Genomic DNA, 26238 nt, shown 5'->3' with positions numbered 1-26238 from the left:
TCCACCCAATTGACCTACAACCCCCATATGTTTTGAACCGTGGAGGAAACCGGAGGCTCTGGGGAAATGGACATGGGGAAGACGTACCAACCCTTTACAGATGGTGTGGGTTTCGAATCCCGGTCCCAATCACTGGCACTGTAACAGGGCTGCGCGAACTGCTACACCAACTGTGGTGCCCTCTTGTCTCTGTTCTGTGTGACTCCCTGATTCTTTAAATATTGGCTAGGCAGCCACAGTGGATAGAGAATAGGATTTATGCATCAAGGTGATGACTTTTTAATGAACTTAAATTCCATTACAACTGGAATTCAGTAAAGCAAGAATTAACTATTGATTATCACCAATGCTACAGGATTGTCATAAAAGCCCATCTGGCTGCCCAAGGCCTATGCCTTTGTGAGACCAACCCCATGTAGTTGACTCTGTTTTTACATTTACTCCATAGCCTTACCTATTTCACTACTGTTGCACTAGTCCATCCACTTTAAAAAAAAATTACCACTCCCCTACCCCATGTATGAATTAGATTGCTTGGATAGCATATAAAATTAAGGTATTTTCCTGTATTTTAGAACATGTGACACTAAAACTATTCTTTCTTTCATTCTTAAATGGATAAGCAAGACGCTTAGCTTGAAGTTCAAAGTTTAGATTTATTGTCAGAGAAGGTGCATGACATCACATACAGTCCTGAGATCCCTTTTTCCCTGTGAGCCAGGCAGTTTCTTCTTACTGGCAGTGAGAACAGTGATCAAGAAAAGGTACCTCAAGGTGCACCGTTACCATTATGTTAAGCAGAGAAGGAATAAAACCAAACAGACAACCTGATGTTGACCTCAGTGTAGAATTTGAACAAAGTGAAATTACTATGATTCTATACCTCTATGATTATAGAAATTCCGCTGTAAAGATTAAATCCTTGTGTTTTTAATTCTTAGTTAATTTTGTGTCTGTCTCTTTAAGAGAAGTATTGTTTGTAGAATTACTATATGGTGTAAAATGTCGTAATATCCGCCCAGGCTAACGGCTGGCTTATTATGCGACAAGATGTGAAGGAAGGATGAGCATGAGAATTTTTTTCTTTGAATCAAAATATAGATGACATTTTCTCTATTCTAATATCTCCTAATTTCAGAGTATCATCTTCCAAAATGGGAGCTGCGATATCACAAATTTCGATCTCTTTAATCCAACAAATCAAATTCTATGGCTGTTACTTTAGTTTGTTGATAGAATGGATAAACATTTTGCATAGCTTTGCATTCAGACTTTCATAACAGTGAAAGTGAATAACAAAGCATTTACTGTATAAAGATACAAAAATATATAGAGATACAAAAATGTGTAGCTTAGACAGGCACAAAGCTGAGAGTTATAAACACAAGGCTTTAAACCTTTACACCGCTACACAGATTTGTTTTTTTGCCCTTTGTGTAGATCAAAGGCAGTGCAGAATGATATGATCCTATCGAAGGAGGGTTTGCAGGTAATACCGACAACAACAATTTTTGGTGTTCGACATTGATCGGAGAATTGAAAAGACACAAATGACTCGAAAGCTCGGCAACTTTGACATCTCTTTTTGTTTCATTTTCCAACAGCTTGCAGTAAACTGGAAGTGGCAGACATAATTTTCCTAATTGATGGATCAAGAAGCATATATTTTCTAGATTTTAACAAAATGAAGAACTTTATCGAAACCTTAATCAACAAAACAGAGGTGGGAAAGAGCAGAGTCCAAATTGGCGTGATACAGTTCAGCACACAAACGAGGCTGGAATTCAGACTTGATCAGTATTCTGAAAAGAAAGAGCTATTGAAAGGTCTTAATGACATTGAACAGCTGAATGAAGAGACCAGTACAGGCCGTGCACTGAAATTTACCATCGACTACTTTGACAGCTCACAAGGGGGCCGTCCTGGTGAACGGCAATACCTCATTGTAATTACAGATGGCAAAGCACAGGATGAAGTGGCTACACCGGCCAAGGCCATAAGGGAAAAGGGGATTAACATTTTTGCCATTGGGATCTTCAATGCCAACAACAGTCAGCTCGTGGACATTGCTGGATCCCAAGATAAAGTTTACCATGCGGAGAACTTTGATGCCCTGAAAGACCTGGATAAGTTGATCTCATTTGAAGTGTGTAGTCCATTTGAAGGTAAGTTTAAAAAAAAAAGATTGAGGACCAGCAGTACTTATCCAGTTGGGGAATGACTTTTCAAATTATGGGAATCACTCCCAGAAAAAGTATTGGGAAATCTCCAGTAATCTGCCTGTAGTTCACCTTTGATTTATTCCACATAAACAATACTAGCCATATTCAGAGAATGAGGCTGCTTGGGTTTCCTGATGATTTTCTCTTCTCCTCAAGTTGGCGAGTTACGCTTGCTTTCATGCCAATGGTTTCCCAGAACTTCAGCCAAGCAGTGATTCCACCCTGCCAAGTCATTTAACTCTGGAAGCCTTCACGTCTGAGACCCTTCTTATTCTCGGCTGGGGTTCAAGTGTCCTTGACATAGGGAGGCAGGAATTGATAGTACCCTGCATTTCATCCCAGCTAAAGTGAACTGAAATTACTGAGTTATTGGAAATAAGTCCCCAGGTGGCTTGAAGCTCTATCATTCTGGTCTCGGCCAGAGGAAGAAATAATTAGCCAACTAATGATACACTTTAATCCTGTTATACTTCTCTTTTAGGTCACTCTTTAATGTTCGATGCCAAATATACTTGTTTGATTCATTCGGTTTCATTTTAATCAGTATTCTCCTGAGTTATGCTTTTGGATTCAGCTCGGAAGTCTCCAAGGGTCATATATCCTCTCCTGGGTACCTTTTATACATCTATTCAGTAAAGGTACAAGTACTTCAGGTACTTCTGCCAAGCAAGCAATTCACAGAGTAAGATAGAGGAGAAGACAAAATAGCTCAGACAATCAAGAGGGAACAAGTCATGTTTTAATGTCTATTTTAGTCTACTGTATATTTCGGTGTATAAGTCAACCCCTATATTTCAGCCGAATTTTAAGGGCTGTCCAGGAACAAACCAATTTTTTTTTTAAAAAACACCCCAATCGCAAGAAACAAGGCTGTAAATTAATTAGGTTTAAAAAAACCTCGGCCTACCGGGCAGCGATGGCTCATGGAGCCGGAGCACCGACATCATATTCCAGGTGGGAGCAGAAACCTCAGCCTGCCAGGCAGCAGTGGCAGCGGCCCACAGAATCGAGGCGCTGACACTGTGCTCCCGGTGGGAGCTGGAACCTCGGCCTACCCGGCAGGAGTGGTGACCTCAGAGCCCTGGGTAGGAGTGGTTACAGCGGCGCTCAGTTGCGGGGAAGGGCCAGGGAGCGGCAGCGCCAGTGGTGGGGAACATTGACTTATACTCCAAATTGACCCCAATCTGTTTTTTTTCCCCCAGTGAATTTAAAATCTCCAAAGTATATCTGGCATATAAGTTGACCCCTCCCCCTTCTTGAGAAATTTTTAAAGGTTCCATGACTCGACTTATATGCCAAATTATAAGGTAAATCCATTTGGCTAGGTATCAGAATTTCTAAACCTCGACTCAGTTTATGGTTCCTTGTTCCCTCAGTACATACCCATAAGTTTTTTTTCTTCTCCTCTGCCTTTCAATGCACCTTCCCACAGTCGTGCCAATTCTCAATGTCCTGCAGATATGCCTCATTTTCCTGTTTTAATGATTTCTGATTTGGTTTTTAAATAGCTTGCAAGAGAATCGAAGTTGCAGACATTGTGTTTGTTCTGGATGGTTCGGACAGCATATCATCACCGCAGTTTGGAAACATGAAGAATTTTATGATGGCTGTGGTGAATCGTTCTGAAGTTGACAGGGATAACGTGCGGTTTGGAGCCATTCTGTATGGGGACAACCCGCAGACAATATTCCCTCTTGACAAATTCACGAGCAAAGCCGGAGTCAGAAATGCGGTTTTGCAATTACAAAAAGAAACGCGGGGATCCAGGTACACTGCAAAGGCTCTACAGCACGCAAAAGAGCTTCTAACACTAGAAAAGGGTGGGAGAAGCCGAGCCAAGGTGCCCCAGTTCATTATTCTCATTACCAATGGAAAAATAAGGGACTCGAGAGAGATACCGGCCATAGCTCAGGCCTTGAAAGCAGAAGGTATAGGGGTGTATGCTATCGGTGTATCTGGTGCTGCCAAAGATGAACTTGTAGCAATTACGAGATCGGAAGAGAAATACTATTACGCTTTGGACTTCAGCGCTTTGAAGAGTTTATCAAGAATAATTTCTCAGGAGCTATGCAACAATACCAAGCCAGGTGAGTAATTCAATGTAACAAGAAGCCAGATGTAGAGGAGAAAAACCCTGACAAAAGTGGAATCAATTCGATATTGAAATGTCATTCACTATTTCATAAAGCGCACAATCATATTCTCGATTGCCAGAAGATGGGACTATTTTAACAGGATTGAACCAAAGCACAGAATCTCTTCACTTTGTATTTCTGCAGTGAGTACCACAAATCTGCACAAAATATCCAAATTTGAGTACAACTAACTTGAAAACATTAATTGTTAATATAAAGATTCTATTTACTGATATTTTATTCTTGTAAAACTTAACTAGGAAAGCAAGAGCTGTGTCAGAAATAGTCCCAGTAAATTTGACGGTGGGTTTGAAGTTGACAGCGAAGTTCATGAAACTGTTGAGTTCTGCACAGGTGCAAGGGGCAGCGCCAGTGCAGTCGCTAATGCTGTGGAGAAAGAGTTGGAGAGTGGTGCCGGGGTGAGGTTGGAACAGGGATCGTTCAAGCATTCCCAAAACATCAAGTCAGGAACAGCTGGGGTGACCAATACTGAACCTTGAACTGGGAGAAAATGCAAGGAGTTAAATGAGAAGTTGTTGAGGGCAAGGCTGGTTCGGCCAAGTGGGGGGAGAGGGTTGGTGAAAGGGGACAATCGACCTGCACGCAAGCAAGGCCTTCCCGATGGGGAAATGGGTGTTCATCATGAAGACAAGGTGGTTCGGACTGGAGGAATTGGAAATTTTCAGAAAGGTGGAGAGCAGGAGTCATGGTTATAGGTGGGAAGGGACATTCTTGGCCCGGTGACCAACTAAAGGATAACCTTTCTCAGGCATATGGGGATTGACGACTAATGGGATAAAACCATAAAATATGGGGCTGGTGACCTAAATCTGAGCTGCAGAGGAGCTAAATTTCTGGAGTTCTCTTCTGAGACTGATAGAGGCCAGTCCATGAGATGTCTTTAAGGTAGAGAGAATTTATAATGCCAAGGAATTAAGGGTGTTGTGACAGGCACATATGCCAACATAGAAAAACCTTGACGATACTGCTCGGAGGAGCAGGCTTAAGATGCCTATTGTGTTGCTCCTTTTTTTTTGTGCATCCTTTAACTGCATGCAGATAGGACACTAGTTCTGTCTGGAGTTCCCCAAATATTGAGCTGAAATGAGGTCTGAGGCTTGAACTAGGGGCAGTGATATGTTTCCACTCCACTTAGTGATTGGTGAGTGCTTGGTAAAGGGTCTTGTGGAGGAATACACCTCCAGAGGGGTCTTTGTAGCTACCTTGGACTCTAATCAGCCCTGCCTCTCCCTCCCAAGTTCAGCATGGTATTCTTCCCATGAGCCCCCGACGATCGCCTCCTTCAGCTGCAATCTGGGCAGACGGGGTTTGTGGCTCTCTTGAGTTTATCATTTACCATGGTTTACCCTTCACTCCCCCCCATATCCCCAACAATCTGAACCCCCATCACATTAGGCCCTTTCAAGCTGCTATGTAAAATGGTGTTAACCGGGCAAGTGCCCCAGTTACACGGCAGTTAGAAAGGGTCTGACCCAGTCAACCCCGTTGGAATCCAACCGGGTCCCTGACCTACCTCAGGCGTAGTCAGGGAACCTATTTAAGTTTGCCCAGGTCATGTCCACAGGCGACATGAAAATGACTGACCCGCTTATTCCTCTGACGTCTGCGCTTGCATGCGTGTGTCACCGGGCAGCCAGCGTCCGAACATCCAGTAGTACTTCCAGTGAGTGCATGACACATCATCATGGGGGCGGGATTCCCCCTTAAATCGCTGGGTTGGTGATTTAATGGGTAAATCTCCCTGCGATTTGAAAGGTGCTTCCTGCATCTTTGCCCCAGTCGTCGCACCTGAGTCACAGGAGAGCGACCCAGGTGATGCAGTTTAAAAGGGGCGAGTGATTCTGAAGTAATTCACCCATGTATCTGTGCCTGGATTTGGTTGATTGATGTTTATTTTATTCCCAGCATGCACAACTAGAGTTTTGGCACATTTTCCAACTAAGGGGTGGCCTTATTTAAACATATAAGATACTAAGTTGACTTGACAGGGTAGATATAGAGATGTTTCTACAGTGACACATTGTCCAAATTAATCTGAAACTCTGATGCTTGTGAGTGATACATATCCCTCTAACCCAGCATGTTCGGCCCATTTTTTTTGTCCCATTCTCTCAGTTGGTCCAGATCCCTCTGCAAAATTTGAAAATCTTCCTCGCTGTCCACAACGCCTCTTATCTTTATGTCATCAGCAAACTTGCTGACCCAGTTTCCCACTTTATCAACCAGATCATTGAGATAGACAACAAAAAGGAACAGTCCCAGCACAGATCTTTGAGGCAAACCAGAAGAACCGCAGTGCAAGTGAACTGGCCCCATATACTTTCTGCCGATTTTTGATGTATGCAGTATTAAACGAGAGGATTTTAGAAGATGAGTGCAGATCGAGAGGATGGAGAGGGGATATATCGTGATGTTTAGATGCTTAACGTGGACTGTTATTTCAGCCAAAGCCAATGGTGGGGTTGGGGGGGGGGAGATTAATATTTAACACGTTGACACTCTTGTTGAATCTGGGTTGTGGGTGTTTCTGGAAGAACACATTTTTAGTGTTCATAGCGTAATTGTCTTGTTTCACTGACTTTGGGCAAAAATGGGGTCCTGTTGAACAAGAGAACTATGTGGTGGGTCTATTTTGTAGCATTGGTTGGAATACGCAGTCTGCAGCTGAAGCTTGACCTGTAATAGGTTCAAGCTTTTAGAATTTATACTTGACTGATCTACGGAGTTTATAGCGTGCTGGTGCAGAAATAAATCTTTGTTGATTTAACAACTTAAACTGCAGCAGTGTCCTTGCAAGTATGGATGACTGTCAGGACTTCCATTCGGGATTGGACATGGCAGGAAAAAACAAGGAAAGGTGGACAGATCAGGGCAGGAAGAGAAGGCCTCTCAGCAGATGCTAATACCTGCTTCAGGCTGTACACTTGTCTAAATTTTAACGAGCATCAATGCTTTAAATGCCCTCACTTTCCAGTTTACACAAATGAGCTGCTATTTTAGTATTCCATTTCAGTTCTGAACCTCGTTCTGGGTCTATATCTGGTTTCACTGGCACCTCTGATACTTTTTTCCAAAGATGCATTCTGATGGATCCCCTCTGAATAAAGAAAAATGTATCCACAGGCAATTTTACCAAAGATGTAACTGATAGGCTCTATCAATAACCACAGAGTAATAGGCTGCAGGAATGATAGGCTTTAATGCCCACCCGGATCCAGGTACAGGACTGCCGGAAGGGGATGGTAACACGACCTTTATGGCCAGGGCAAAAGGGGAGGAGACTTAGGGGATGAGTCATTCATTGGCAGGCCAGCTTCATATATACAGTAAATGGTAAGGGTTATACAATGGAGGAAAACAGTAACGGAACCAGATTTCATTCCTCTCCATGATCACGTTGGAGAGATTGCACTGTAACCCTTGCAAATTCTCTGCTCTCTGCAGGAGACCTCTCCCAAAATGTGAATAGGTAACACTTTTAAATATAAAAGGATTAATATTGAGATTCTGTAAGGCTGAATTTCTCAGGGTGTAGACCAATAGTTTTCAAACATTTTATTTCTACTCATGTACCACCTGTGCCATCAGTGCTCTGTGATTAGTAAGGGATTGCTTAAGGTGGGACGTGGGTGGGAAGAAAAAGTTTGAAACCCACTGTTTTAATCATCCCTCATGGACTCGTTATGTGCCGGTTTCTGAACTCCAAAGGAAATGGGCCAATGACAATTTTTCTCCAGCAAAAAAATTCTGTAACAACTGAGTCCCTGAGCAGCGATTCTTAACCTTCCCTTCCCACCCACATCACACCTGAAGTGATCCCTTACTAATCACAGAGCACAGGTGGGATGTGAGTGGAAAGAAAATGTTTGAAAACCACTGGTGCCGACAAACTGCATCATCAGGGATGGAAATAATAAACAGGAGCAAAGTTCTTGTGTCTGAGGGAAGATGCACATATATTGCCCATTATGAAGTGCATGTGGATTTTGCCCAGAATATGAGAGCAAGTTTACTGAACTGATCTTTCCATGTCATCTAGCATGTCCCGGCCTATTTGCGTTTTCTATGGCTCAAGAAAATAAACATGGTTTCTAGATCTAATGAACAACAACATTGACCTTTTTCATTGATGGGCTTTAATAAGCTTCCTCTGGATTTCCTATGTTTTTACGATCATTTGCTCTAACTGCTCCATGCTGATTTTATTTTATGCAGGATGTGAGTTTGATAAAGCGGACATTGTGTTCCTGATGGATGGGTCAGCAGTCATAAAAGACAGTGACTTCCAGATTATGAAGGATTCCTTGAAAGACTTTATCAGCATGTTTGATATGGGTGAAAATCATTTCCAGTTTGCGATTGTTCAGTACGGCACTACGCAAAAGGCTGAAATCTACTTGAATGAGTCTCATTCGCACACCACGCTGAGAAACAAGATTGATGGAATGGTCCAGTTGCAAGGAAGCACCGATACCGGGGCAGCATTAGCCTTTGTGGGCAGATTCTTCCAGCCAGAGCTGGGAAGTCGAAGGAAAGAGAAGGTGCCCCAGTACCTCCTGGTGATCACAGCTGGAGAACCGAGCGGCAGCGTGGTGGCTGCAGCCGAGAATTTGAGGAACCAGCACATCAATATATTTGCCCTGGGAATTCAACATGTAAACCCCAATGAACTTCTGAAAATCACTGGAGCAGCAGACAGAAAAATCTTTATTCAAGATTTCAAAGACGTACCTAAAATTAAACGAAGAGTTTATCGTAAAATTTGTACTGCTCTGCCCCTGATGAAGGGTAAGTCACTGATTGTTGTCCGATTTAGAATTGTGATGGGCTCTGTACCAAAACCCACTTTCTCTACTGAATGTCAAGCTGACTCATGTCGTGTGAGATAATTTTGTTCCCTTTAGCTGCTTCACGCCAGTGAAGTTTTCAAAGCACCTTTTGCTCTCCCCTTCCAGTTCCTGGGAATTTTTAAAATGTCTAAATGAGCTTTATTCACAACAAAATATATGCAGTGTGCTTGATATTTTCAAATTTGTAGTGTTCTGTTCAAAGATACACAAAGGAAAATGCTGCAAATCTGTGAATATTCATACTTGATTGTACATTCTGGTATTGTGCCTGGCAGTGTTAGCTATTTATTCCACCATTGCCACTAATGTGCACCTTCCCCCCGCCCCCCAAGTTTCCTCCTTAACCTGATACTTGAATGCTTTCCATCCAACCTTACCCCTCAATACCAGCTGGTGGATGGACCGTCTCCAAAAAAGAACCCACATTGGCTGTGCCTCGCTTCAGTGTGTCCATCAGCATGACCCTGTGCTGCCTGGAATGTGCCCTGCTCCTCATTCGCGTCTCAGCGTGCTAGAAGCTTTGGGCAGACCAAAGAGTGTACTTGCCGTTTGATCTCCCAGCAGCTCTGGATGGCTGACTCAGTGTGCGTCCTCAGGAACCACCAACAATTCAGACTTCTCTGCTGCTGAGGATGAACCGCAACAAGGACCCTTGCGTCCTTCTCCACACGCTCCTAGCAAATCCACAATCTGCAATAAGGTCGGCGACTGTCTCCTCTCCATCATAGTCGTCTTGAGGGTAGCACATGTTGGGAATGATTTTCCAGTCATATAGGAAGGATCCAACTGGGAGGCTCCTCCTACCAGCAGCCAGGCCAAGTTCTGGAGCTTATTAGTGAGCACTGGCAATGAGGCAGACCTGCATAGTCTGCTCAGGGAACTAACCCTAACCCCACTGTGTCCATTGAGTCCTTGTCTTTAAGTGCCTGCAGAATGTTCTGTGCTGGCTACTCTCTGATGGACTTGTGGTCAAAGGTAGTTTCCCGAAAAAAAAACTTTTATGAAAGAAAGGTGGTGAGGCAAAGTCTAACTGGCTTGGCTATTGTGTGGCAGCGGGTCCAGCCCATCCATTGCCACACCTAGGACAGGTAGACCTCAGGACTTAGCGCAGCTTGGTGCCCTCATGCCTTGGTTCCACATAGCCTGATACAACCACACAAGAAAGTGGTCATCAGGGTGAGGACTATGTTGGTTACAACCTTGCCCCAGTTGTCTGCAGACTTGTACATGGCCACCCATTGAACCTGTTCCATTTTGGATGTCGAGATGAACTGGGACAGAGATATGGGGTATGGGGCCAAGAGAACCATTTCCTGATTCTACACTCCGACCAATTTTTGTTGCATGCTTCGGGCCCTCCAAACCAGATCCCCAACACCTTCAGGTCATTCAGCCTGTCTCTGAAGGAGACAGTAGATCAGTTAGACCAGTTGCTGAAAAGCAATGCCTCGCTCTTCTAGTCAACCCTGATGCCTGATGCCAAGTCAAACTGGTCATCGATGCTGGTCAGTCTGCGTACCAGTTATGTGTCTGAACAGAAGATGTTGACGTCGTCCATGTGCAGGGAGGTTTTGACCTGAGCCCCTCCACTGTCTGTCAACATTGCTTTCATTTCCTTGGAATTGTTTTGATTATTTTTTCAGTCACAGAATTAACCAGTACTGGCCTGGCTCAGCGTGCATTACCTATCTCTAAGAAACCTCATGAAGGAGATGATGAACTGATATTTTGAAATGCTGCTGGCAATGCAGACTCCCAAAATTTTGAAAGGGTTATTCCAGGAATTGAACCCAATGAGCATGAAGGAATAACAGTATTTATCCATTCAGGATGATGTGAGACTTGGAAATGGAGGGGGAGTGGTGGGGGGGTAACATGCAGGCACATGTGTTTCAATTTGCATACTGCCATTGTACATCCAGCTGATAGGGATTGCATGCATTCTTGAAACAGCAGGCAGTCTGTTGCTGCAGGGGATTGTTTAAACGATGCACACTGAAGGAATCATGCACATGTCGTGGAAGAACTGAGCCATTTTTAATATTGGCACATTTGGTGGCAAACACCAAGATGGCTCCTTTCTGAAGATGTGTTGGATTTGTGCATCAACTAGCAAACGGCGAGTGCCCTGTGGTCTTAAAGATGAGGAATGCCAGGAGGTTCATCACTCGCTGCAAGATAACATATCTGCTCTTGTAATCACAGTAGTTGTCCATTTGAGTTTTGGGTCAATCGGAACCTCCAGATTGATGGGGCTGCCAACTTAACACCCATCGTGTTATTGAGTACGAGTGCTGTGCTCCACTCATCAATGCAAGGTTGAAGGGTGTCCAAGACTGCAGCATGACTTGCTTCAATATATAGGGTGCTGGAAGTGAAACCAAAAATGTCATCATCCCCAATATCTTCACTTCTGAAAGTGTCAGAAGGAAGGTTAATGAGCCACAGCTGAAAATATTGTTGACGGGCTCTGAGTCCCAAAGGACTCTGGCAATGTCATCCTGGGTAGTGCTGATTGAGCTACAATAATCACAACCCCTCTATCTTTGTGCTGATTGCAATTCCAGTCAGCCATCAATTGTTAATGTCCTATGCATGGGTTTGTATGGGCCTATCAACAATTAACAATGGCATGAAGCAAGGCTGCGTTCTCGCACCAACCCTCTTTTCAATCTTCTTCAGCATGATGCTGAAACAAGCCATGAAAGACCTCAACAATGAAGACGCTGTTTACATCCGGTACCGCACGGATGGCAGTCTCTTCAATCTGAGGCGCTTGCAAACTCACACCAAGACACTAGAACAACTTGTCCGTGAACTACTCTTTGCAGACGATGCCGCTTTAGTTGCCCATTCAGAGCCAGCTCTTCAGCGCTTGACATCCTGTTTTGCGGAAACTGCCAAAATGTTTGGCCTGGAAGTCAGCCTGAAGAAAACTGAGGTCCTCCATCAGCCAGCTCCCCACCATGACTACCAGCCCCCCTACATCTCCATCGGGCACACAAAACTCAAAACAGTCAACCAGTTTACCTATCTTGGCTGCACCATTTCATCAGATGCAAGGATCGACAACGAGTTAGACAACAGACTCGCCAAGGCAAATAGCGCCTTTGGAAGACTACACAAAAGAGTCTGGAAAAACAACCAACTGAAAAACCTCACAAAGATTAGCGTATACAGAGCCGTTGTCATACCCACACTCCTGTTTGGCTCTGAATCATGGGTCCTCTACCGGCATCACCTACGGCTCCTAGAACGCTTCCACCAGCATTGTCTCTGCTCCATCCTCAATGTTCATTGGAGCGACTTCATCCCTAACATCGAAGTACTCGAGATGGCAGAGATTGACAGCATCGAATCCACGCTGCTGAAGATCCAACTGCGCTGGGTAGGTCACGTCTCCAGAATGGAGGACCATCGCCTTCCCAAGATCGTTTTATATGGCGAGCTCTCCACTGGCCACCGTGACAGAGGTGCACCAAAGAAGAGGTACAAGGACTGCCGAAAGAAATCTCTTGGTGCCTGCCACATTGACCACCGCCAGTGGGCTGATATCGCCTCAAACCATGCATCCTGGCGCCTCACAGTTCGGCGGGCAGCAACCTCCTTTGAAGAAGACCGCAGAGCCCACCTCACTGACAAAAGACAAAGGAGGAAAAACCCAACACCCAACCCCAAACAACCAATTTTCCCTTGCAACCGCTGCAACCGTGTCTGCCTGTCCCGCATCGGACTTGTCAGCCACAAACGAGCCTGCAGCTGACGTGGATATTACCCCTCCATAAATCTTCGTCCGCGAAGCCAAGCCAAAGAAAAGAAGATCAACAAAGTTCAGTGGGATTAATAGGTCCATAAGTTTGAATCATTAATACAGTGGACATCTGCTTTTAATCAGTAGCTGACAACCAGGATCTGAGAGAGTGATCAAAATTTTAATTTGAATTTGACCCCAGGAAAAAGTCCAATATTTGAGGAGGACTTCAATGCAGATCAGGTGCAGCATGGATTCTTGCACAGACACAAGCAGCTGACAGTCAAGCCACTTGTGTGTGCTGCTGAGTGGGGTAGCTTGACCAGATAACTGTGGGGCTGGGAAAGGGGGTTTGTCCCAGTAGAAGAACCTTTGCTTTAAAGTGGAAGGACAACATATTCAAAATCTGACATTAATGCTTTATTTTAAAGCTGTTCCTTATCTTAAATAGCTTTCACATGAAAATATTAAAATTGACAAGGAAATGAAGTGTGGTTATAGCAATCTATATAATAAATGGAATATGCTCATTGAGAGATAAGATTGGTCCAATTGAGAATCAGAAAAGACAAATCTGTGTGGAGCCAAAAGAGATGGGGAGGTCTTGAACAATTTCTTTTCCTCAGTATTTACTGAGGAGAAGGATATTGAACTGTGCAGGGTAAAGGAAGCAAAGGGGGGTATATATGGAGACTATAGTGATTAAGAAAGAGGTAGTACTGGAGCTTTAGAAACATATAAAGGTGGATAAGTCTCCAGGTCCTGACAGGATTTTCCCCAGGACCTTGAGAGAAGTTAGTAAGGAAGTAGCAGAGGCTCTGGCATTGATTTTTCAAATGTCATTAGAGACGGGTATAGTGCCAGAGGATTGGTGTGTTGTGAACGTGGTTCCTTTGTTTAGAAAGGGTTCGAGGAGCAAGCCTAGCAATTATAGGACTGTAAGTTTGACGTCTGTGGTAGGTAAATTGATGGAAAGCGTTCTTAGAGATAGTATATATAAGTATATGGAGGGACAGGGTCTGATCAGGGACACTCAACACGGATTTCTGCGTGGAAGGTCATCTTTGACCAATCTTGTTGAATTTTTTGAAGAGGTGATTAGGAATGTTGATGAGGGTAGAGCAGTGAATGTTGTCTATATGGACTTCAGTAAGGGCTTCGATAAGGTTCCGCATGGGAGGGTAGTTAGGAAGGCTAAGTCCCTGGGTATTAATTTGGAGATAGTCAAATGGATTCAACAGTGGCTGGGAGGAAGGTGCTAGAGAGTAGTAGTAGATAATTGTTTGTCAGGATGGAGGCTGGTGACAAGCGGTGTACCTCAGGGATCGGTATTGGTACCGTTGCTGTTTGTCATATATATTAATGATCTGGAGGATGTGGCGGTAAATTGGATTAGTAAATATGAAGATGATACTAAAGTAGGGGGAATTGTGGATGATGAAGATGGTTTTCAAAGATAGTAGAGGAATTTAAACTGCTTAGAGGAGTGGGCAGAAAGATGGCAGATGGAGTATAATGCTGATAAGTGTGAGGTGCTTCATTTTGGAAAGAATAATCAAAGCAAGACATATGTGGTAAATGGGAGGGCATTGAAGAATGCAGTGGAGCAGAAAGATCTAGGAATAACAGTGCAATGTTCCCTGAAGGTAGGAGCACATGTGGATAGGGTGGTGAAGAAGGCCTTTAGTATGCTTGCCTATATAAATCAGTGCATAGGATATAGGAGTTGGGAAGTAATGATGAAACTGGACAAGGCATTGGTGAGGCCAAATTTAGAGTACTGTGTGCAGTTCTGGTCACCGATTTAGAGGAAGGATATTAACAAGATAGAGAGTGCAGAGAAGATTTACAAAAATGTTGCCTGGGTTTCAGCATCTGGAATACAAGGAAATATTGAGCAAATTAGGTCTTTATTCCTTGGAACATAGAAGCTGAGAGGGGATTTGATAGTGAGTAAGATAAGATAAGATAAGAGGGGATAGATAGAGTTGACGTGGAAAGGCTTTTCCCATTGAGAATAGGAGAGATGGATACAAGAGGTCTTGGGTTGAGAGTTGATGGGCAAAGGTTTAGGGGTAACATGAGGGGGAACTTCTTTACTCAGAGAGTGGTTACTGTGTGGAATGGGCTTCCGGGAAAGGTGGTGGAGGCAGGGTCAATTTTGTAATTTAAGAAAGAGTTGGATAAGTATATATATGGGAGGGGGATGGAGGGATATGGGCAGACTGCTGGCAAGTGGGATTAGAGGAGAGTACTTGGATCAGTGCGGACTAGAAGGGCCAAATTGGCCTGTTTCTGTGCTGTAATTGCTATATGTTTATAGTGAATTGGTAGGTCCTTCCCACATGGCCTTTCTGTGGCATTTACCATCACCAGGCCGCTATTGATGGTGAGAATGAGAAATACTCAGCTAGTGAACACTACCTGCTGAAATTGGGAGTTTATTTGGCCTTGTAATCTTACCACAGTTAAGGCAAGGTGCTCCCCAACAACTTAAAAAAAAACCCATTTTAACAGTTAAATTCATTTTTAATTCTGATTTATTAGAGCGTTTTCAAGATTAGGAAGCCTTCTTTGAGAAACATTGCCAATAATTCATTACATTCTTTTTAAACAATTTCCTGCATTAAACTGGTTCTGTCTTAATGCCATGTGCATAACTATGATTCCATCACTGGTGTGTGTTAACATAGCAGGACTGTCATCTGGCACTGATAAAGACATGCTGGTTCAGATTACATGCTTGAGATTGTTATTTTGACAGATGGAATGTGTCTATATTGGTGATGCATGAGGACAGGATCAGGATTGGCTGAGATTCCCTTCATAATCACTCAAACAGACCTGTCCCATGTTAGCATCACACCTAAGATGCAGATATTGATGTTATCTAATTAATGCATGATCTCTGCGCATGGCAACAGGTGGGCATTATGCAGGTTTGGGTGACCAAAGTTTGTAGCTTTCAAGTACCAGGCTCTGGTTACTTGACATAAGCTCCAAATAATACCCAATGGCCATACCACCATTGAATCTCTTATTTTGAATATCCTCAGTGTGGTCAGTGCAACGCCTTTACAGCACCAGTGATTGGGTCTGGGGTTAAAATCCTGCGCTTTCTGTAAGGAGTTGGTACGTTCTCCCCATATCTGTGTGGGTTTTCCCCGGGGGCTCCGGTTTCCTCCCACAGTTTGAAACGTACCAGGGGTGTAGGTTAATTGGGTGTAAATTGAGCAGCATGGCCTTGTTGGCCAGAAGGACCTGTTACAGTACTGTAGGTCTAAATATTGTTTAAGTTATCATGGTTCAGATTCATTGAGAGATTTCAATTTAATTGGTGTATGGGGAAGAATTCACCCTAAACAGGAGGGCTATTAATTTTATTCTAGTAGGTTTAGCTCTTATTCTAGAATTGATCTATTTTTGGTTTCGGCTCAAATACAAACAAGGATATTTGAAGTGGACTATATACCGTCGATTTTAACTGACCATTCGCCTTTGTTAATATCTATAGAAATGCCTGATAAGGAGGTAAATATATAGAACAGTCAATGATGAGTCAATGAGGTATGATTAAAACAGTGGTCCTCAAACGTTTTCTTTCCACTCACATACCACTTTAAGTAATCCCTATGCCATCGGTGCTCTGAGATGAGTAAGGGAATGCTTAAGGTGGGATATGGGTGGAAAGAAAATGTTTGAAACCCACTGTGTTAATTGTGTAATGATTATAATATTAGGGAGAATTCGGTAATATTTGGGGAGAATTTGTAAGATTTAGAGTAGGTTACATACATACACACATTTTAAAACAGATCTTATTTGAAAGATTGAAAAAATACTGAAGATCTCTGGAGAATGTAAGCACCTTTCACAAGTAGGTGTTAATTGAACTGAAGTCATAAAATGTTTGGAACTGGAGCCAGGATAGAAACATAGAAACATAGAAAATAGGTGCAGGAGTTGGTCATTTGGCCCTTCAAGCCTACACCGCCATTCATTATGATCATGGCTGATCAGTACCCGGTTCCTGCCTTCTCCCCATACCCCCTAATCCCCTTGGCCACAAGGGCCAAATCTAACCTACACTTAAATATTCACAGGGAACCAACCTCAACTACTTCCTGTGGCAAAGAATTCCACACATTTACCACTCTCTGAGAGAAGAAATATTTCCTCATCTCAGTCCTAAAAAAATCCCCCTTATCCTTAAACTATGGCCCCTGGTTCTAGTTTTTCCCAGCATTGGAAACCACCTTCCTGCATCTAGTCTGTCTAAACCCTTAAGAATTTTATAAGTTTCTATAAGATCCCCCCAATTTTCTAAATTCCAGAGAATACAAGTCTAGTCGATCTAACCTTTCTTCATATGCGAGTCCCTCCATCCACGGTATCAGTCTAGTGAACCTTCTCTGCACCCCCTCCAAGGCAAGGATGTCCTTCCTCAGATAAGGCAACCAAAACTGCATGCAGTACTCCAGGTGTGGTTTCACCAAGGCCCTGAACAACTGTAGCAGGATCTCTCTACTCCTGGACTCAAATCCTCTCGCTATGAAAGCCAACATACCATTCACCCTCCTCACCGCCTGCTGCACCTGCATGCCCACTTTCAACAACTGATGCACAGCAACACCCATGTCTTGCTGCATCTCCCCTTTTCCTAAACAGATACCATGACTATAAGTATCCTTCTGCAAAGTGCTCATAGGAAGGTCACTTCTAGATTTTGTTTATCTAATAAAAACAGATGGGAGCAGAAGAAAGAACTCCTGTTGTTTGCTGAAGAAGGTGGGTGTTTTGCAAGTGAGTCACATGGACATTCTGGAAGCCAGTGAGAGAGAGGGAGAGAGGGAGAGAGGGAGAGAGGGAGAGAGGGAGAGAGGGAGAGAGGGAGAGAGGGAGAGAGGGAGAGAGGGAGAGAGGGAGAGAGGGAGAGAGGGAGAGAGGGAGAGAGGGAGAGAGGGAGAGAGATAAGTTAGTTTGATTCTATTTGATTCTATTCTATTTTCATGCTTAAAGTTGATTAAAAATAACCTGTTTTAAAACCACTTGTCATGATGAATGTCTATTGCTGCTGCTCATTATGTATAAGGTTTCCAAACTCCAAAGGAAATGAGCCAATGACCATTGTTCTCAAGCAAAATATTTCAGTAACAATTGGGTCTAGGGCAGTGATTCTCAACCTTCCCTTCCCACTCACATCCCACCTTAAGCAATCCCTTACTCATTACAGAGCATAAGGATTACTTAAAGTGGTATGTGAATGGGGAGATTAAATTATTTTTTGTTGAAAAGGAAAGATTTTTGTGATTTTGTTTGAAACCACGTTCGGACATTTTGTGATTCAAATTTGAACTTGGTAAAAGATAAATTTATTAAATGGGACACTTTAAAGGCATATCTATGAGGTCATATTATAACTTTTACATCTAAAATTAAAATAAAAGATTATCTGAGAGAAGTAGATCAATTAGAAAAAGAAATTACAGTTTTGGAAAAGGATCAAGCATCTGTTTCTCAAGATAAGCATATTCAATTGATTAATAAAAGTTTTATTGTAATGCATTGCAAACTTATAGGACTGAGAAAGGTATTATTAGAATGAGATAGATATTATGAATTAAGTGAGAGATTATTAGCCTGGCAATTAAAAGCAAAACAGACTTCAAGAATAATTAATGCAATTTTAAAAAAAAAGGATACTAATGTAATTACATTAAGAAATAAATTAATCTTTTAGAAATTTCTAAATAAATTTATATACTTCCGTGTGTTACGGAGTCCAGAGGACCCCAAAAACCAACAACATTAGATATGCACCACAACACAGGGTTACTTAAACAAAAGTAGTTTTTATTTATATTTGAACAAGAAAACAGAATTGAAGTTCAACTTAAAACTTAACCTACTTAATACCCCCTCTAATACTAAGCACAGGTGTGTGTAATGTGTATATAAGCTTAGAAAAGTTCTTTGGTTCACAGTCTAATCTCATTGGTTGCAGGCAATTCTTGTACTGTGCACAGAAGTTAGTATTAATAAAGTTTACCAGTGTTTGGTGCTTAACAGGCAAATGGTTACCACTCAGGAGGGTTCTTGTTGCTCTTCAGAGAGAGATTCCTTTTTGTTCCAGGACATCTGGACCTGATTCCTGTTTAATCAATCTTGATGAGGAAACTTGCCCCTTCAGGGTTCTCCAGGTTCTCTTTCTTTCAGGTCACCTTTCAGACTGCTAGTCTTCTCCTTTGACCAGGCAGTCTTCCAAAGTTTGCTAACGTCCCTCTGGAACTGATTTCTGTTTCCTTTCTCTCTGTTTCACACCCTCCCTCTCTGAGAGCAAAATTGTTCTGTCTGCCTGCAAAAATCACATGCTCTCCCAGGCAAGCTGTATGCTACAACTTTGTTGCTCTTTTTGCAAAAAGCACTAAAGGACAAGAAGTCCTTCAAATATTCTGTGTTTTAAAATGTTTGTGTGCAACCTGCTCTAATAACCTTTCCCAAAACACCTCTAAATACTCTGTCACAGGTGTCTTTGGGAAATGAAGCTAAAATAAGTAATTATTTATCACAGATAATATTGCCTAGACTAAGTCTAGAAGTACAAACTGTATTTAATGCTTTGTTTACTCAGGCAGAAGAGAAACAATGAGCTCATTACAAAGTAATAAATCTGTAGGGGAGGATGGCTTTCCATCTGAATTTTATAAAGAATTTAAGAGTTTATTAATTCCCGTATTTATGCAAGTATTATTACAGGCTTCACAAACTCGTACTCTTCCAGAATCACTCTCGATAATACTGTGATTCCTAAAAAAGACAGAGACCCTCTAAAACCTTCATCCTATAGACCCATTTAATCATAAAATGTGGATTATAAAATAGTAGCAAAACTTTTGGCAAATAGGATCAATAACCTCTTTCCTAAATTAATTAATATAGATCAGACAGGGTTTGTTTTTTAAAAAAGACAATCTTCAGAAAATGTAGCTAGGCTGCTTAGTATAATTCATTTAGTGCAAAATAAGCAGATGATGAGTTTTGCAGTGGCCTTAGATGCATACAAGGTATTTGATAGATTGGGATGGGATTTTTTTGTTTAAGGTTTTAGAAAATTTTGATTTGGATCAATTTTTAAAAATTGGATTAGTGCATTATATAATCGCCCTAAAGCTAAAATAGTAACAAATGGACAAGTGTCTATGCCATTTAAATTAACGAGATCATGTAGACAAGGTTGTCCTTTATTACCAGCCTTATTTATTTTAGTTATAGATCCACTTGCCCAGGTAATACATTCTGATTTACAAATTAAGGGCTTTATTGTAGGTCAGGAGGAACATAAAATTAGTTTATTTGCAGATGATGATCTGATATATTTGACTGACCCTCAGGCATCTTTACAAAGATTATATGCCCAATTGGAAGAATATGGAAAAGTTTTGGGATACAAAATAGATTGGGATAAAAGTGAAATTATGCCATTGACAGTAGGTAATTATACTCAATTTCAAATGCAGTTTAAATGGCCAAAATGAAATATTAAATATTTAGGAATATGTACGGATTGTAATTTGAAAAATTTATAAAAATTAAATTATTTATCTTTACTTGAAAAGATTGAACAAATTTTGAAAAAAATTGATAAATTTACCTATAACTTTAGTTGGAAGGGTAGATGGTATAAAGATTAATGCATTTCCAAGGATACAATATCTTTTTCGTATGTTACCAATATTAATACCTCAACATATTTTTCAAGGATTAAATAAACAAGTAAGGTAATTTCTTTGGAAAGGTAAAATGTCAAGAATTTCTGTAGCGAAGCTAATGTGGATATACGAATTGGGAGGTTTACAGTTTCCTAATTTTAGAAATTATTATCAAGTGGCACAGGTGTGATTTCTCGCTTTGATTTTTTTAAAATTAAAAAAAAATTGACATGGGTTAATAGAGAACTGAACAAAATGGGAGTGAGGAAAGCAGAAAGAATTTCTATATAAGTGGGAATCAAAATTGCTGGTTGCTGAAAAAGAGACACCATTCTGGAAACATTTGCTTCATGTTTCAAATAAAATAAATCATGATATTGGAGCAAGGTCTCTATCACTTAAAACACCGTTGATTAACCCTCTTTTAGCTTTTTCCAGAGATAATCAGTTCTTGAATATATGGTACCGTAAAGGGTTTGTTAATGTTGAAGACTGTTATGAAAGAACTCAATTAATGTATTTTGAGAAATTGAGAAATAAATATGCTATACCACATAATACTCATTTTTTAACATTTTATTTAAGAATTTTAAAACCATAACCATACATACATATTCAATAAGGGTATAATAAATAAAGTATCTATGTGGTATATATATAAAACTTCTCCCACCCCAACCCATCACCCACCAACCCTAGGCTAAATATAGAAAGGAAAAAGAACTAGGAGAATGTTAAAAATAGTTATTATTCTCAATACAGACAATAATGGAGTTGAGGGTTTACCAACAGGATGAGTCTTCAAGAGTCCCGCACACCTTCAAACCAATATGGGATCCACATTTTCAAGAAAAAAAATTGTATTTATTGCATATATTATGTTATTTTCTCGTGGAATACAGGAATGTAATTCTGCATGCCATCTCTCAATCCATATCTGATTTCCAAGTGATGGCTGTGCACTTCCTCGAAACAGCTAAAGCCAGTTGTAAAAATTCAATTTGATACATAACTAATCGTAATTTAGGACTAATCACTTTAATATTATGCAACAAAAGTAACATCGGGCCCTGAGGGAGTTTAACACTTAATATTTTCTTCAAAAGATTTTTAATCTCTAATCAGAAAGGCTTTACTTTAGAACACTCCCAAGTAGAGTGAAAAAAGGAACCAACTTCCTGATCACATCTAAAACATCAATCTGACAATGTTGGATTCAACTTTAAAAAATTTTTTTAAGGGATTAAATATAATTGATGTAAAAAATTATATTGAGCCACACTATACCAGCATTAATAATTTTCATCATATTTTCCATATATAATTGCTTCCAGTCATTTTCATCTCTTTGTCTATTTAAATCAACCTCCCATCTTAATCTTGATTTATGAATTCCTAATTTGGGAGCAAGTTTTTGAAGTAATCTATACATCTCTCAAATAAACTTATTTGTATCCCTTTACTTATCAATATTTTTAATTACTTCTGCCTAGGTAATATCACATTATGACCTAACTTGATGTTCAAGGAAGCCCTAACCTGATAGTAACAAGAAAAGTATTATTTGGGATGTTAAATTTCTCTTTCACTCATTGAAAAGTAATAAATTTACCAGCTTCAAAACAATCCTCTACTTTCTTAATTCCCATTTGATTCCAAATTTTAAAAAATTGATTATTTGTAGAAAAAGAAAAAAAAGTCTATTTGTGATACAAAGGCATTTTTTGAGAAATCAAACCTTTTTGACCTATTTCATAATTTATTTTATTCCATAATTTGATCAAATGTCTCAGAAGAGGCACACCTTTTTTGTTATTTTCATATAAGAGCATACTTTTTTTTAAATTTTTTATTTTTCACACCATAAATCACATTAGCCATGATATACACTTTTTCTTTTTCACACATTTACAGTGACTTTTTCTCCCCCCCCCTCCTCCCAAGCCACCCCCCCACCCCCCCCCCCCTCATCCATTTTAGGTATACAATCTAGGTTGCATTAATTCAGTCAGACAATGTTGTCATTCAACAAAAATACACCAGAAATTCTACAGAGTCCATTCTTTTCTTTCCTTTGCCTTCCATCAACTTAGGTAATGTTTGTCCCCGGTAGGTTTTCGCTATTGTATTTAATGTAAGGCTCCCATACTTGTTTGAATATTTCAATATTATTTCTTAAACTATATGTTATTTTTTCTAATGGAATACATTTATTCATTTCTATATACCATTGTTGTATTTTCAAATTATCTTCCAATTTCCAGGTTGACATAATACATTTTTTTGCTACGGCTAGGGCTATCTTAACAAATCTTTTTTGTGCATCCTCCAAATCAATTCCAAATTCTTTGTTTTTTATGTTACTTGGGAGAAAGATCTCTGGATTCTTTGGTATATTGTTTTCTGTTATTTTATTTAATATCTGATTGAGATCATCCCAAAATTTTTCTACTCTCTCACATGTCCAGATTGCATGAATTGTTGTTCCCATTTCTTTTTTACATCGAAAACATCTATCAGATACTGTTGGGTCCCATTTATTTAACTTTTGCGGTGTAATAAAATCTTGTTCCCATTTTTGTTTAGTTTTACCATTTGTTTCCTCATTCTCCTTTTCTTGCAGTTTAATATACATATTTGTTATAAATCTTTTGATTAACATTGTATTTGAGGAACAAGATTGAACCAACCATTTCTGTCTAGCTGTACTGAGGTAGAACTTCTTATGAGGACAGGGATTGTTAAAAAATTCACTTCTTTGATAGATTCATTGTTACAAGCAGGAACTTATAAACTAGAATTACATAGATCTAGACAGAGATGAGAAACAGACTTGAATTTATAACAGATCAACAAATTTAGGAAATTTATGTAGGGATAGTACTATCAATGTAAAATATAGATTAGTTCAAAACAATTTTTTACATCTTATATGAATAAATTGAAACCAGATTTATCAGATTAATGTTTTAGATGTAGTGAGGATGTAAGATCTTTGATACTTTCAACATGGACTTGCCCCAATGTGAGTCCCTTTTGGTTGGCTTTATGTAATTTTTTTTGGATCGAGTTATAGAAATTGCTTTTCCACAAAGTCCTGATTTATTTTTATTCAGGAATATTGAAGGTGCAAGTTCAACATTGAAACTATCAATATATCAACTGAAATTTGTTAAATTAGCATTAGTGGTAGCAAGAAAATGTATTGCAGCACTTGTGTCACAGTGCTAAATGAAGAGCAAGAAAATGATCAGACGCAGTCATGTGGAAGTTCAGTAAAAGTAGTTAACTCAAACAATCATGTGCAGACTTTTAAAACCCCACACATTCCAAATGATGACATTCAGAACCTCTTGAGCTGGTTCTATTAAGCCTCCAGTGAGCCGCTACATGCCCACTCCCAGAACCGACGATAGGAGGCTAAACCTTTGGTGCCATTACTGTCCACTGCTCTTGGGTAGTCATCTGTGTCTTCACTTCGGGGGTCGTGGCGAGGGCCGATCAAGGTCAAAATGAGCAGGCTTTAGTCAGTCAATCGTAAATGTCTCTGGATGACCCCCCCCCCATGTCCAGTACATATTGTACAATTGTTTTGTAGCACTCTTAAGGGGCCCTCATACAGCCTCTGTAAGGGTGGCCCACATACATCTCTATTCACAAACACAAACTCACACTCACAGTCCCGGAGTTCCTTTGGGATGAAGGGTGTCATTGTTCCATGCCTTGACATGGGAATGGGGCCAATTTCCAATCCGCTCCCACAGTCTGCCTAAGACTTTGTCAGCAGGCACAAACTCCCCAGGAACAATGAGTGGGGCTCCACAAGTCAACTCAGCTGATGAGGAATTGAAATCCTCCTTGGGTGCTATTCTTATTCCCTGGAGGATCCAGGACAGCTCGTTCACCCAATCAGATCCCTGGAAGCGGGCCATCATTGCAGCCTTCATGTGCCTATGGAACTGTTCCACCAGACAATTTGTCTGCGGGTGTTGTGTTCACCATCAGTGTGTGGGCTCTAAGGAAGTCGGCACTCAGAAATGGCTGAGACACAGCAGCAAGAATGAACTTCCATGTGAACTTATTGTCGCCGAATTTCAGGGGTATAGTCCATGTGCCTTACGTATGAATCAAACTGTTATTCACCGCAGTGAACACTGGACCCGCACTCCTAGTACTCATAGTTAAAGCCCGAAGGAGGAAAGACACTAACCTCCACCGCCGTGTCAACTAGAAATTTGCACTGGGAGAGTTTGTCCCAGACGTAGCATAGACTGTTAAGATGGCCATCCACCTTAGCCATTAGTGATGACTGGCCTTGGTGTTTCCCATGAAAAAGTGCAACGGGATCAGCATCAGAAAGCTCCAGAAGCAAAAACACTAGGTGGTTGTCACGGAGTCATGCTTGTCCTGGGTAATGTGCGCCCTCATTTCCGGTACACGTGGAGCCTGGGCCTTTGGGTGTGACAGAGCACAAATTTTTGTGGGGTCTGCATCTTGCTGTTTCACACACCACAGAATGTCCGCACGGGTGGCCACTGTTCGAAAGTTATCAAAGTCCTCGTCAGTCAACATGAGATGGATGTCTTCTGGCATATGCTCTAAAAACAACTGCTTGAAGAACAAGCAAGGCCTCTGGCCATCTGCCAGGGCCTACCTGTCATTCATCAACTCCAAAGAGGTGTGGTCTCCCAGGGCATTGATATGGAGTAGCCGTGCAGCTCGCTCGCAGCATGAGAGATCATAAATCAGGAGACGGAGGGATTTTAGGTCTTCATACTTGCCGAGAGGTGGTGGGACCTGAAGGAAATCCAGGCTGTGTCCTGGGGAGGGTACTTACTTAGTGGCGTCCACTTTGATCTTGCAACTGTGGAACTGCACCTCACCTGCCTGATCCAAACTTCAGCTTGAGTGTCTAAAAGACAGGCAGCTTGAGCGAAACCGCTGCATTGTCCACTTTGGGTCCAAAATCCATTTAGGCCCATCAGGGTCACCAATGTAGTAAATGTGTCACAGTGAGAAATGAAGGAGAAAATTATTAGAAGTAATCAAGTCGAAGTTTAATAAAAGTTGTTCACTCAGAGTCACACAAGTTTCTGAAAACTTCACATGTTCCAAATGACATAATCACATTGTGATGTCACTCGGATCCTCCCGAGCCAGTAAGATTAAACCATGTAATGATCCACTACAGTATTCCAATAACTTGGAAATCGGATACATCTCTGACTCTCCAAGGTGGTAAGCTGAAATTCAAAGTTGTATTCCTTTAGAAAAAAAATTACCTATAATTTACGTTCTATGTTCTTACAAATTTGGTGCCCATACACACAAATAATGGGATTGAATTTGTAGTGATGTCCTTCTTCTCCCTCTAGTCCTGCGGGATCCTTGTCTGTATGTTTATGTTAGTGCAGATGATTTGTTCTGGATGTCGACTCTCACTCTGCAATCCACAAACCTTCTCTCTTTCTTTCTCCTTTTCTTTTTACACTTTTAAATGTTTGAATATTGTTTTTTTGAGGGAGATGGTTGGGTGGGAGGGAGGGTTGA

At 41.1% G+C, this 26238-nt stretch overlaps 1 protein-coding gene across 4 annotated transcripts in view; it reads left to right on the top strand.

Moving 5' to 3' along the window:
* Window positions 1-1608: 1608 nt before the first annotated feature.
* The window catches only part of LOC138747481 (collagen alpha-6(VI) chain-like), a 141000-nt gene continuing 116370 nt past the window's right edge, over window positions 1609-26238 (top strand). For all 4 annotated transcript variants that reach the window (XM_069906747.1, XM_069906755.1, XM_069906738.1 and 1 more), the window contains exons 1-3: window positions 1609-2165; window positions 3731-4309; window positions 8594-9166. In XM_069906747.1, the coding sequence (XP_069762848.1) occupies window positions 1685-2165; window positions 3731-4309; window positions 8594-9166 (1633 nt within the window). In that variant the 5' untranslated portion in view covers window positions 1609-1684. The remainder of the gene's footprint in view (window positions 2166-3730; window positions 4310-8593; window positions 9167-26238) is intronic.

The sequence above is a fragment of the Narcine bancroftii genome, chromosome 1, assembly GCF_036971445.1.
Source record: "Narcine bancroftii isolate sNarBan1 chromosome 1, sNarBan1.hap1, whole genome shotgun sequence".
Lineage (NCBI taxonomy): Eukaryota > Metazoa > Chordata > Chondrichthyes > Torpediniformes > Narcinidae > Narcine > Narcine bancroftii.
Note: the sequence above shows the minus strand (reverse complement) of the source record. Positions and strands in the feature narration are given on the sequence as shown.